At 37.8% G+C, this 14,523-nt stretch overlaps 1 protein-coding gene across 10 annotated transcripts in view; it reads right to left on the minus strand.

Annotated features, from left to right (window-relative positions):
- The window catches only part of TNS3 (tensin 3), a 241,833-nt gene that overhangs the window by 160,790 nt on the left and 66,520 nt on the right, over positions 1–14,523 (minus strand). For 8 of the 10 annotated variants that reach the window (XM_075052342.1, XM_075052341.1, XM_075052340.1 and 5 more), the window contains one exon: positions 2,578–2,615. In XM_075052342.1, the coding sequence (XP_074908443.1) occupies positions 2,578–2,615 (38 nt within the window). Of the gene's footprint in view, positions 1–2,577; positions 2,616–6,598; positions 7,170–14,523 lie in introns of those variants that run through there. The other 2 variants (XM_075052346.1, XM_075052344.1) reach the window with 1 other exon arrangement.

Below are 14,523 nucleotides of genomic sequence, written 5' to 3' on the forward strand. Positions count from 1 at the left end.
TGACAAACTCTTGAAAACCTGCATTGTAGTGTTGCCAGCATAAGGCCTGAGCTGCTGTTTTTACCTGAACACATTTATGACATTATCTGTTTTATTATGGGGCTTTACAGCTAGACTTGCATTTAATAATGCTTTTATGAACACTCACGACCCCAGTCGTCTTCTGAGCAATGCTTTACTGTGCTGATGCATTCTTCTTTTCCAAAATGACTACAGGTTCTCGTAAGCACAACGTTCTTTGTTCTCATTCACCCCTTTCCACATGACTGTCAGGTGACAAACTGCTTACACATTTTGTCTTGGGGGACGTTTACCTAACGCAAAAATAGTTACTCCCCACAAGCTGTGGACAGGGTAGTTTTATAGCAAATGCAGGGAGTAATTCTTGTCTTCAAGGTAAAATATATTCTAGGGAGAAGAGATACTTGTGGGTCAGCTGGAGTCCATGAAACTCTTTCCACACACATGGATCTGAATGAGTGCATATGATTACGGCTACAGGTATCCTCAAGGTTGCCTGCAACACCCTTAGATGGTCTTAGCATATTCTCAGTCCAGCTTAAAACCCACCAGAATCATCCCTGCCTTAAACTGATAACCAAATGAAAATACAGACACATTTTAGGCAATAAAGGCCAAATTCAGATCTGAATCTGGATGAACGACGTAACAAGATTATATACAACATTGCTGTGAGCCTCATATAAGTAGTCAGAAAAGACTCAGAGAAAACTTCTGAATTAAGCTACTTGTTGGCTTAATACTTCTCTGAAAAACAGAAAAAAGCCTCTTGTTAGAAATAATTCATTATTAAATTTGGTCATGTTTCCATACCTTATTTTTCTGTCTTCTCTAATGCATGCTAGTAATTTCTTTTCAATTATTTAAAAACCATAAAATATACCAGTATCTCGATGATAGTTATGCTACTACATGCTTTTGGCACTCCATATGTTAGTCTTTTCAACACTCAACACCCAAATGCGTGAGAGCAGAAATACTAGTTGAAATCTAGTTTCCTGGTTTTAACACATGGCCCACGTATGAAAACATGTGTCTCCAAAACAACTTTAAAGTATTTCTTAGCACAGTCTCCAGCATCATTTACGTACCATCACTTCTGGAAACTCTACATCTATGTAGCACCTACCCAAGCAAACCTGCAAGCTACCAATGTTACCAACAAACCAGATTCTTCCCCATGGAAGATGGCAGAATTCCATATGCCAAGTGCTATTTGGAGAACCAAAGCTACTGTGCAAAGAGCGATCAATTATATCATCTGTCTGTCCTACTTCTAGACCACCATTACTATAATATTATTACTAACCATTATTGAATGCATATAGTTGATGTAAACCTTCTAAAGGTAATACCTTACTTCCAAACTTAATTACCACTGCATGTACTTTATCATCTTATTTCATTAAAAACCAAAATTCTGCATTTATTCAGCATACCACACAACACAGCTATTTTCAAACGCACAAGTACCATTTTCACTCAAAATGGGAGATGCGCAGCCAACCGACACTTGTATTTACTAGAATTTCCCCAAATGGCCTGACAAATCTCAGAGTTCTTCAGTAAGTAGGGGCTCTTCTCTTGAATTTAGTCATACTTCTTGGAAGCAGTGAAACAAACAAATCCTTGCACAAGGCCAAACATCAAGTCAACAACACAGGTAGTAGGCCTAGGTCTGTGGTCTCCAAAATATCAGTGCTCTAACCAAAAAAAAAAATATACTGTCTTCATAGATAGCAAGTATTAATCAAAAGTTTTAGTTAAAAGCAGGTAATATTATCCCAGGAGAGCGGTTCTGGTAAAATAAAGCCAAGCCCTCCAAGACTGCTAGATTTAGACTGCAACACTCTGTAAATGCCTTTGATTTACACAAATCTAGGGATGGGGAAATTTTAAGTCATCTGAGACCATGGAAGTACTGATCTCACCTTGTATAAAAGAGACTCGGAGATTTTAAAAACTAACAAAAACATAGTAATGAAACTGAACTGGGCAGAAACTGCCCAGTAGACACTGAAAATAAATTAATAATATGCTTATACTTTTCATAATCCAGTACTAAAAGTTTGACTTTAAATCTCTGTTGCCATAAAAATTTTATAGGTGTGTTTATATATATAATATATACATATATATAGGTGTGTTTGTATATATATATACACACACATATACACACACACAGAGGTGTATATGCATATATGTGTGTGCATATACATATATACACCTTATTCACTCAGATGCATTTTTTTCTTTCCTGGTAGAACTGTGTGGTTTGTATTTCACCCACTTAACTTGCTGTTTTCAACTTGAAACATGTCCTCCTGTGGGAGGAATGAGAAACTCAACCACTGGTGCAAATGTTTTGGCTACACAAGGACGTGTTTTTTATTAATGGCAAGAACAATACCCTAGGAAAAAAAACCATTCTTTTTTGACAGCTAGGCATCTGATTTAATAATCATCTTATTCTTAATTAGTTGATACAGCTTTTGTAGTCTCAACTTCAAATGCATGTGGATCAACAGGAAGAAGGGGGCAAATAAATATGCTTACCTTTTCTTCACATTTCCTGTGGCAGGCATACTTGCAAACTAAAACAAAAGCAAATAAAATATATGAGTAAAGGGTGGGTGGATTCTCCCCTCCATTTCTTTAGATCAGCCTTCTACTAGAGATCTGGCCAAACTCAAGACTGCATATATAAAAGTATTTACATATGTCAAAACAAAACAAAAACCCCTAAAAAGAAATGCATTTAGGTTTTGCTCATTCCTCAAAGATTAGTTAATTATAGTAGTGTTATCAGATTTCTGCATTCCATCAGTTTACGATAACGTATGTCTGGTTAAACTTCATGGGCTGATTATCTTGACACCTACCTTTACATCTTCACATGCACCAGAAGCATTACCATCTAAATAACACAGATAGTAAGATCAAATTGTTCCCAATGTAACCTGTGAATCTTAGTCGTATCAGCAGTTCCAGAAACCTAGGAAAATCAGGGAGACTTCAAACTCACAAGCAACCATGACTGTTCAGACTTTAATTTCTGACTGGGAAATTCAGTTTACCCAGTATCACAAAGATTACTTCCAAGAGTTAAGCACTGGATTTCTTTTAAATTCCTGCTGACCTAAAAGCAGGAAAAGATGAATCGTACTAGCAAGTTTAGATTCAGAAAACAGCACTTAACTTAAAAAGTGGCCAGATGAGCAGCGACGTAACTATGATGCAACAGCATAATAGCTAGAATCTGACACAGGCTGGTTTTAATAGATTTTCCATCTTCCACTTCCTTCTTTAATTTGAAACTTGCTCTATTTCCATGCAGTCTCTATCCTTTGGGTTACTGTGAGCTAAATCGTATTTTAAATTCATGAAAAAATTTCTTATTCAATCTCCAAGACCAGTACCACAGAGGTTTAGCTGGAAGATTAACTAGGGCCTAAACTTAGACCACTGAAGTCGAGAGCCATGCTCATTTCTTGGTGTTTCTCCCAAGAGAACGATATTCTACAGCCTGACCCAACAGGGAAAATAAAACTACCAAGATGCGAGGTCAGCAAATACATGACCATGCCCATTTCAGATTGAAGTGCATTGACTGCTGAATGAAAAACCCTCATGCTCCAGCCACTTCTCAAGGGAAAAAAAAAAAAAAAATAAGGCTTACTGACCCATTTTCTCATGCAATCTTGCAGGTGCTATGTTCACTTATTTTCCCCAGGTATAAAGTTAGGAGCAATTCTTTCTTCATAATACTTCAGTGGATCAAGATTCTTTATTCTAAAAATTTATTAGTGTTCACACAAATACACTGCTCTATCTATTAGCATTGATAATGATCAATAACCACATGCCACTTACAAACGCTATTAACCTTAAAGCAAATGGAAGATGGCTTTTAATCCATGAGGAAAAACTTCATTTTCTTGTGTGACAGCATGGGGGATGCCTAAATTCATTAAGTGATTTCATGCACCGGAACTGAGTATTTAGTAGAACCCGTACTTTAAATCAGCATGATTAGCTTTGACTTTGCAAAAGGCTAACAGATGCTCTAAAAATATGCACGCATACTGTTTCTTCTATAACCTACTTTGAGATCTCCTGCAAAATGGTGCAATTAAAAAAAAAAAAAAGACACAATCACAAAAAGTAAAGAATAAAACAGTAAATCTGTCAGGAAGCCCTGATATTACAGACAAGGTTCTCATCTTCTATTACTGATGCTTCAGCCTGGATTTCTGGGGGGCAAGATCAAACAAAAAACAGAAATACATTTCATTCCACAAGAACTTCCATGATTTTGCTACTCGTTCATGCAAAACCAATTCATGGATGTCACCAACAATACACAAAGTCTTTACCAAAGACGTAGATAAAAGTAAATGCAGTCATTGAGTGTTTTCCCTTTCCATGTACATGGAAAGTCAGAGTTTGCTGCTCTTGTGTAACACAACAGTACTGTCTTTGCTGGAAGGAAAGCACTGAAGTCAGATGTGAGTTTTGCATGGACAGCAACAGGACTGAGTCTTGCAGCAGCATCCCATTCAAACTCATAAGCAACACAGAAATATGTCATACAAACTCCATACATAATTGAAGGAAAAACACTTTACAAACAAAGCATTGGTATATTTATGAGATTCGAAGGAAACAGACTAAAGCCTCAAGAGGTAATTAGCCAAATACACATCAGGCAAAGCTCTCTGACTGGAAAAAAAAAAAAAGTGTATTTTTTCAGGTATTTAAATCTCTAACATTCTGAGGATAGAGATCTGATTCATTCATAAAGAGAGCTTCACTCCTCCTCAGCATCCAGAAATACCCTTTTCATGTCTAAATCCAGCACTTTCATGGATTAGACAGAGTTAAGTCATTACCTTCTCTCCATCACTGCCTAATAAAGCTGATTATGATAATAAAACTGGATAGAAATAAGCACACTGAAATGAGATCACTGACTGTCCAGATGCTGGGAGCAAACAAAACATTCTTTTGTGCTCAGAAGCAGAAAGGAGATTCTCCCCCTTCCCTCCTGGGTGAACGTCAAACTGCTCATTGCATACATTGCTCCTAAAAGGCACATCAGCTACATCCAATAACAGAAATGGATCCCCAAGCGCAACACCAATTCCCTTTTCTTGACAAGTCCGAGTTTCACTAGTAGACCAAATCTCTGCCCAGAACAACAAATCTTAAAACAACTGAGCCCATTTTGATGGGCTGTTCTTGGCATTTACCAGATGCTCAAGCGTTCCAAGTATTTCATGTAATCTACGTATGTCCCACTGAGGTACAGCAGGTGTCACAAGTTTTCATTTGCCAATAAAGTAATGTTTTTATTTATATAGAGATCTATATGCATGTGTGCATGTGTATAAATATTTACAAATATACATACATGTGTGAACATATGTATACAAATATATACATGCATATGTACACATATACACACACTCCAAAAACCACCAAAGTCTTGTTTGTAGTAAACATACAACCACTTGCTAAAACCAACTAAAAAGAAAAAAAAGCTAAAAAGGAAAAGGCTGTTAGCATAAAATATTGCTTAGGAATTAACAACTGATTGGAAGAAAGTATACCGTGGATCACTAAGCTCCAGCCAATTATCAATCTCTGGATGATAATTCCTACCAACAATTTTATTGCTACTGTGGCGGAGTGACGAGAATAAACTTTGAGGTTGTTTTTAAAGTACAGATAAGAGTTAAGTCAGAGTACTTTTAAACTGATTTGTCCTTCTATTTTCTTATCTCCTCTATTTCCCAACTGCTCCATCCCTTCTCCAGAAGGGAGGGGAAAAAAAATATAAAAAAAAAATAATGAATATATATATACACACACGGGGGGGCAGCGAGTATCAGCAGCATTTGAAAGAAAGAGAGGTATCAAGAAAAGACCATGAATTGGGTATGAGGAAGGATGCAGGTACATAGAGCAAGAGTGAATGGAGCAAGGACCGTGCTGCAGCAGCCACAACTCCCCAAGTATCTGAGCGTAGAAGAGTTAGTGGAGAGAAGCGTCATTGCCTTTCCAGGCACATCCTTTTACAACGCAATTCATATGGTTTTCTCCACTACAGCTGCTAACGTCATGAACGGTGAGACATCCCTACACCAACACTAGCAAATTAACTACTCACCCACAGAGAAATATCAATTTGCTTAGTATTTCGTTACTTAGAATTCGTCTTACCACAGCTAATGCTACTACCTCGCAGAACTATCCCGCCTGGATGGTTGCACCCCCTCAGCCCAAGACAGGTTTTGCCTCAGCATTTACAGTACTTGCAAAGAGACAGATTACCTCAATCCTTAGATTACCAGAGAGCTTGAATCACATTTCAATATGCCAGCTGTTTTTATGGAAAGCCTTGAATAGTAGAGAGATGCACTTTCAGAAAATTTCTACGGCCAAAAAAGCAGTATTACACCACAGTCGTGCAACCCATGCCTTTTCAGTGCAACAAACATGCAATGTAAAAACACATGAACAACGGAGCATACTCACGGCACATCAATTTATAAGGAAAATACATGCAACTTACAGTTAAAAGATCCCAACCAGCAGCTTCTACCGAATGTCGGCATTCTTCAGGCAAAGCTTACAAGTGAAATAGCATTCAGCTCTTTTCAGGACTACAGCCCAAGTGTATTCGAATTTAAAAATGTGCCTGAAACACTCCGGAGGACTTAATCAATGTCACACTCGGCAAGGCTACTTCAGTACTTCAACTGAACAGCTGAATGTCTGCATCCCACACATCAGCTCTCGTCAAATACCAGACTTTCCAAATTTGTGTTTAAGGATTCTGGCATCAGTTCCAAGAACAACTGTCCCAAGCTGGCTGGCAATGAAATGGAGGCCAAACCATATTTAGTCAATTTACTACACTTCAAAACAGCTCCTAAACAATAGGTCTGAGAACTCATTTTTTTTAAAGGGGGAGAAAGAAAGAAAGAAAAAAAAAAAAAGAAAAAAAGACATTTCTCTGCATCAAAATGAAGATGCGTTAACTCCTGCAAGTTAACAATACTGCTGCCAGGGTAAAGGCAGAAGGACAAGCATCGTGAATCATATTTTTCAGGCTGAAGCTTCAAAATTTTTATGAAATGAAAGTTCTACTTCTTACATTCATGCATGTATGATGCTCTCCAAAACACAGCAGCAATGTATTTACAAAGTAAGAGAGTACTTCTGTAAACTAACCACAGAATAATTTATGTTTACCAGGACAAAGAGCTTAAGTTTTTCTCTGTGTAGTAAGGGCTACTCACCTTGTCACATTTTAGCATTTAATGGACATATAGTATGGCAATATATTCCATACAAACATTCTGTCACACTGTACATGCAGTGAATATTAAAACATGACTAGTTCATAAGGACAACCTCACACTTAACCACAGCTTTTATCAAGTGATTCTCCACGGTGGGTTTTTGTGAATTTGTTTTTAAGCAACTTTATGTATGGCAAGGGTACAAACAAGATAATTCAGAAATCCTCTTGGGGCAGAAACGTGCATACCAATAGAGAATCTAAGAGATGTAACTCAGTTTAATACCTTACCAATTCCCAAGAAAGATCACTTGCTCTAAAAGCATATACTACACAGCTCGATACTCATTTTTAACTTCCTGGTGACAAATAATAAATTAGGATACTGAATCATAGGCCTAGCTGCTTGAAAGATCTTTCTTTTCCTCAGCATCTCCAACTCAGCTTCCCTAAAACAGACACATGCTATTACAGCTATTTTTTGACAGTAATGGAAGAGTCCTTGATGATCCACAACAAAATGTAACCTAAGCCAAGCATATAAAAAGATCTGTGGAATCAAGACTTGGTTTTTATAGTTCCCAATTCCAATCTTCTCTGTTAATACCATGGAAAGACGGGTGTCAGGGTGTCGCAGGAGTGGGAAAGCCCAGCCATTTTAGTAGCTAGGCTAGTGATACCACTGCTGAGCAACATCTCCCTCCTGCAGAAAACATCTTGCACAAAATCCCAGGTCTGTCGCTGGCCCTGAAGAAAACACAGTTTCCTTTTTTCAGAAACGATATCAAGATGTTTTAACAAATGCATAGCAAGGCCACCACAACAGGGTCTTCTCCAGTCAGAGCTTGGTACAGAAAGACATCCATGACCAAAATGTCCCAAATGGAGAGAACTGTGCAACTCGCTGGCCATTTATATTTTGACAAGGGTTTAATAGCACTATGATCAGATTATTAGAAAAAACTCTCACCAACACACACATGCTTTTCTGCTGACCTGTTCCTACGAGCTCTGCAACAATGCAACTCAAGATAAAGATCCAAAATGAAAGCGGTATGAAAAACAGACACATGGAAATTATTAACTGCAGCATTAAAAATAAGATGGCATGCACTTTTGCGTGGGGCAGAGATACCTTTGGATGGGGGGTGTCCTCTAGCTGGAAATATTGGGCTTTAGCTGCAAAAGTAAACACTTCTATTTTTAAGACGTTATCAGAGTCACATGCCAAAGATGTCGCAAGTCTAACAGCCACACTACAGCAACAACATCTGCATTTCCTGTGCCCCAAACATTTTCCTAGATTTTCTTTTGTTCTTTTTTTCATATTCAGCCAACCATTGTCTCTTCATCTGAATATTGCTCCCAGCACTTCATGACAGGGACTGCAGACATTGTTTTTGAAGATGAAGGCTCAGAGACAGCTATGGGAAATTTGTGCAAAGCTTAAGCATTTTTTAGTTGGGGTGGCTATACAGTAAGGACCGTTGTGAATAAGCTTTCCTGCAGATGAAATATTCCACTTGCTGTTGCTGACAACAGCAGTGGAAAAATCTTTATTAAGAGAAAAATATTTTGGCACTACTGCTGCAATAGTATGTCTGTTCTTTTCCTTTACTCCCACCTTCTTCCTGTCTTGTAGGAAGAAACTTGACCACCAAGGGGTTTTTTTGTTGGTTGGTTTTGTGGGTTATTTTTTCCTTTGGAACTTGTAGTCTAACTTTATCATTTTAACTGCATCCTGAAAACTCCTGGAAGGGGGGGGGGGGGGGGGGGGGGGGGGGCTGTTTGTTTGTTTGTTTGTTTAATTTCCCATAAATACTGTTACAACGGCAGAACACATTAGCCCAGGGAAAACGTTTCCACGTTTTTAAAAATAAAGTACTCACACAGCAACTTTTTCCTCATCTTTTCAAGCTACACTTACAAGTCAGGTAGGAAATGATTAAACCTTAATCCAGTTTGGAACCAAAGGTTATTTTTAGACCTCCTCCCTCCAGCTGAACAGACAACCCCATGTTGAAACATTTCATCCACAAAACCATTTCAACCAGACTACGGTTTATTGTAGTCAGCAACCCGCATGAAACCAAAAAAATGGCTGGACTGTCTCCAGGTTTTTCTCGCAGCTGCAGACAGTGCAAGAACTATACGATCTCGAAAGCTTCCATGCCTGTGATGGATCTTGAAAACATATCCTGCATAAATTATGCTAAGAGCAAGGATCAGAGAAAAAGAAGAGATTGGCTTAAAATGGGTGATCTTCAAAAGCTGATGTTGTTAAAAACTTATTTATTATGTGGATAAGACCTAACGGGCCTGGAAGTTTTGATTCACGACTGTTCTTAAGCTTCTACAGAAAATGTAAATGACAAAGACCTTCACCAGAACAGAAAACAATATCATCTATGCAAAGGAGGTCATCAACACGATCCTTCAAGTACTTATACAGTCGTAGGCATGCCTTCCAAGGGTATTTTTAAAATCTCATTATTGACAGTAGATGGGGACCCTGCATAAAACCAGCTAACAACTCCCTCTCCTACCTATTTACAGGGGTCAGATCCTATATGTGTCTAAATGGAGTTATGTTTGTAGCCCAGCTTAGTTTCTTGAAGCTTTCTTCATGTACCAGAACAAACTCTTCAGCATTACTTACAACAGACTGCTTCACCCATCTCTTTATTTAAACTTTATCTTCCTATAAATTATTCCTGTCTCCCATGGTAGTTCCCCCCCTCCTTGTTTTGAAGCCAATTAGAAGTGCAAGGTTTTAGCCAAATGCATCAAGATTTACTTTGATGTTCCTTTCCCCACATGGCATATCAAGTTCATCACACTCAAATTATATACTCTAATGATGGTAGAATTTCATTCCAGATTTTTGGGTTAGAGTAGATAATTCTAATTTCAATTTAGCCTTAGGAATTTTGGGTCCTCTTCAAGTGGGCTAAGTTTATAAAATTACAGGTATACCAGATCACATAGCAGTCATTGGTTTTCCTGGAAAATGCATGGGGGACCACACCGTATCACACTTGCTTCACTTTTTTTTTTTTTTTTTTAATTTATTATCTGTAATGAACAGAAGCTGCAGCTTTTTCAAAACCTTAGTGGTTTGAACTTTAACTTTAAAATAAATTTTATAACCACAGATCAAATTCTGGAGTGATTAAGTCAGTCCTTATGAGGTAAACAATGAGGGAACTCATGTTTCCACTACAGACAACTTTCTGAAACATTATCTAATATCTGTGATACAGCTTGGCTGCTATGAATATTAAACATTCCACTAGAGGTTTTTGCCTTATGTATTTTTTATTTTTAAATTAGTAGGAACTTACCTTACAGATGTCTGCCAAAACTCCTCCCCCAGTTCCCACTGGGGTAACAACATGCCATTAAAGGATGTCAATTTTACAGTTTCTCTCAGCTCCAGAGATGGAGATTCAGTCAGGATGCTTATGTACCACTTGTGTAAAGCCTACTAATTACAGTGGCTTCTTCTGTATCTCTGTATGCTCCAGTAAGTCTTTATTCATCCTTCCTTTTCATGTCTTTGCTGTTGTTATGCACATAGCTTCCATGTTTCGCTATCTAAGCTCTGTGCTGAAATATGAATGCATAGCTTGTACAGCTGTGTTAATTAGAGTACATTTTACTAATCCGGTGGAAGTTGCTATTTACTGTGTGCGCCTTTTGTCTAGGAAAGAGGGGCTGACCTTCCCAGGCTTCTGGTGTCACAGATGGGCTGCAGTCCACGTTTCTCCTTGCAGCCTCCTCCTCCTCAGAACAGTACACTCAGTGTCACTCATGCCCCAGGTCAACATCCACCCATTTCTGAGGGGTTCCTAAAAAGACTTCTCTGCTGCCACTAGATCCAATTCACACAGTCTCCCTTGGACATCCTTCCAGATGCCTTTCACAAATAGGCTGACAGTCAAATGAGGTTTTATAGCAAGAGCCTGGGTCCCTACCTAACCCAACCTTGCTTGGGCATTCCATAATCCCTGCTCCTTGGAGTTCACAGCAGCTACAAGCTATTAATCTGCTCTAGGGCCAATAACAGACCATGCTCCTTGGTCCTACAGCCTGCATATCCTGGTGATGTGCTGTTGTCGGTCTCTCGTATCATCAAACGTTGGTCATAACTGAAAACATACAGTGCTATCAAAAAGAAATTCTAGGTCTCATTTTCTCACAAGTCCTTATACCTTTTAAATTTGGAGGCAATTAGCAGTTAATTGCTTAGGAAAATAGTAAGGTTTTCTGGTTTGTTTGTTTGTTTTCTGCTATTTCTTGACAAGTCTGAGCCATACATACAAGAGATCCATCACTACAAATCTTAGAAGTATTAACTGAAGCAGTTATCTTAAAACTGTCCCAGGGAAGGCAATACAATTTGCTGGATCAGTGCTCAAGAAAACACGTAAGTGTACATACAAACATCACGCAAAAAGCAAGAGGGATATGATGAAAAAACTGTTTTAATTTGATGACAGTCTTCATTCTCTCAAAGATCTCCTGCATTACAATATTAACATAATTATATGAGTATGCCTATTGCCATAATTAACCATAAGATGGTTATGTTATAGTTATGTTAAAATTCCCGTTAATATCTGACATATAATGTATTATAAGATCAATAGATGGATAGATGTCATAATACACCCATATAAGCGCCTAGTAATACAGGATCTTATTTCACAAGGATCACTCCATGGAAACCAGGGTGACACAAACACCCCTACCCTACAAATACACATTACATGCTTCACCATTTACAGTCAACTGTAATGCCACTGGCCCAAGCAGGATACAAATTCCTTTGGCGTTTCTAGCTTTCTAGTTTGTCTGCCAGAACTGTAACCGCAGACGTGCTTTGCACATTATTAAGATACTAATATGTTATTACTGAACTTAGCACTTACTGAAAGACAGAGTATATAAAACCACCTGCTATCATATCCAATATGCATATATTTACACACACAGTATGCACAAACAAGCCTTAAGAACGGTTTGTCCGCTCCAAACGAGTCTCAATACAAAAACATATTTTGTCTTGCCAGAAGCAACAAACATTTGATTAAATACAGAGAATTCTTTGTATCAGCTAACTCAAAATCTCTTTTTGGGTTAGTTGGAGTGGATCAGTAGCTGTGACCACAAGCACAATCACAAACAAGCAGGTGAATTTGAAAGGAAAATATCAAACTTCTTTAAGAAGAAAACCAGCTCCAATTGTCTTCAAATCCTGATCTATGATCTGTAAGCAGCTGGAAGCTCTTGATTAAACACAGATATTGTAACTTGATGAGAAAATGTACTTTCTACTATCACTTCACACAACATGCACAAGGAAACAGTCCAGGACTTATGTACCGAAGCCAACCAGAGACCTTATGTTAACATGACTTACAAGACAGAAATTATACAGATTAATTTTAAGAAGGTGAATTGTATTCTTCATTACACTCAGCTTGCACACAATACCATGGCAAGCATTTCTCTGCTCACAATATAGCTAACAGTACATGCCAATGTAATTTAACACCTCTTTGGCTAGCATACATATATGGTTCAAAATACCAGGAAGAAAGTAAAACTCATATGTAGGCAAACCATCAAGGAAAAAAGCTTTCAGGAAAAACAAAAAAAACTGAGTAACTAAAATTTTACAAGCACTCCTACTGGGATTGCTCCAACACATGTTTCCAAATCCAACACATTCATGGCTAGGTTAGATTAACAAAGAGATACTCAGTTCATTCAGACTAACATTAATTGCTTTAAGTTCAAAATCTAGTTCATAGAATGCTTTGTATTGCATGTAAAGCCTACCTAGCAGCACCTAAATGTGTTAACTTAATCGTCAGCTGGAGGGGAGTTTCATCAACAGAAATATAAAGTGTTTCAATTCTTCATACTTATTTTACCCATCCATGCTCTAAGAGCTAGAAGATAATACTGTGTTATTTAAAACTGCTCAAATTTCCCAAATCTGGTCTCCAGTTTTTAAATTACCAGAAAAGTACTTTCTGGAGATTGAGAAGATTCGGAGCATCTAAAAAGCTCTCTGTTCTACACTAACAGTCATTTGATCACAACACAACAAAGATAGATGATAATTTTAAAAAGCTAAGGAAAATAAAGTAAAATAGAAATATAAAGGAAATTTCTATTTTACATATATAAAAGATGCATAATAAAACAGACATTCACATGGAAAATATACAGAAATTACATCATTATGACAGCTTGTTTACAAATAAAGTAAAATACTGAATATTCAATACCTAGGGTAAGTAGCTTAAAAAAATATAAAATCAAAAGGCTTTTGTAACACTGCAGCCCTTGGGCTAACTATGTGAATGTGCACGATTAGGATGTATATCTGCTTAGCCCTGAATTAAATTGAACTGTACTGCAAGAAAGATCGAACCAGAGCTCAAAAGCATTTGAGTTTGAGGTAGTGCTGAAGAGACATGGGGAGTCATGTGGTCCTCAGTTTACCGCAGAATGTACACCTACTGTAGAAATCAATCAACAGCTGTTTGTCCTTTCTTCAAGTTGAGAATTACATCAAAGACACAGCCAGCTACAAACATGCTTACCAGGCAGGGAGACAGCCAGAAGCTTCCCATTCTTCAAATATGCCTTCCCTTTTTCCACTGCTTTTGTAGAGCTTGTTAAAAATAAATTCACCGTAACTGAGTATGCTTTCCTGAGGTGGACTGAAGTATACAAGGACAAAGGGACATCATCATTCAAGCGTACCTTTCAGTCAATCATTCGTTCTTCATAGAAAGCTTTTAGGCACTGCATTCAGACCTGGCTGCTAGCAAAGGACACATTTTGCAAGACAGGGCTAAACAACACACCCCCAAAATGACTGCCACATACTAATGAAAACTTATCTAACCAACACAACACCCAGTTATGGCTTTTTTTTCTTATAACAAGTAGATGATTCATTGCTAGATAAACAGCAAATACTACATAGTGACCAATCTGGAGCCTTTCCCCTCCCCTCATTTCTCTTGACATGTAACTTTCCTTTAACTGATAAGATATACAGTCTGGAAGGAACCTGCAGTCTGTACAAAGAGCTATTATTTTCTGAGGAGAAACTTTTAAAAAGCAAGATTTTCTCATTAATACACAAAGGAACTTTATTTCTTCTTAAC

Source organism: Buteo buteo, chromosome 20 (assembly GCF_964188355.1).
Source record: "Buteo buteo chromosome 20, bButBut1.hap1.1, whole genome shotgun sequence".
NCBI classification, from domain to species: domain Eukaryota; kingdom Metazoa; phylum Chordata; class Aves; order Accipitriformes; family Accipitridae; genus Buteo; species Buteo buteo.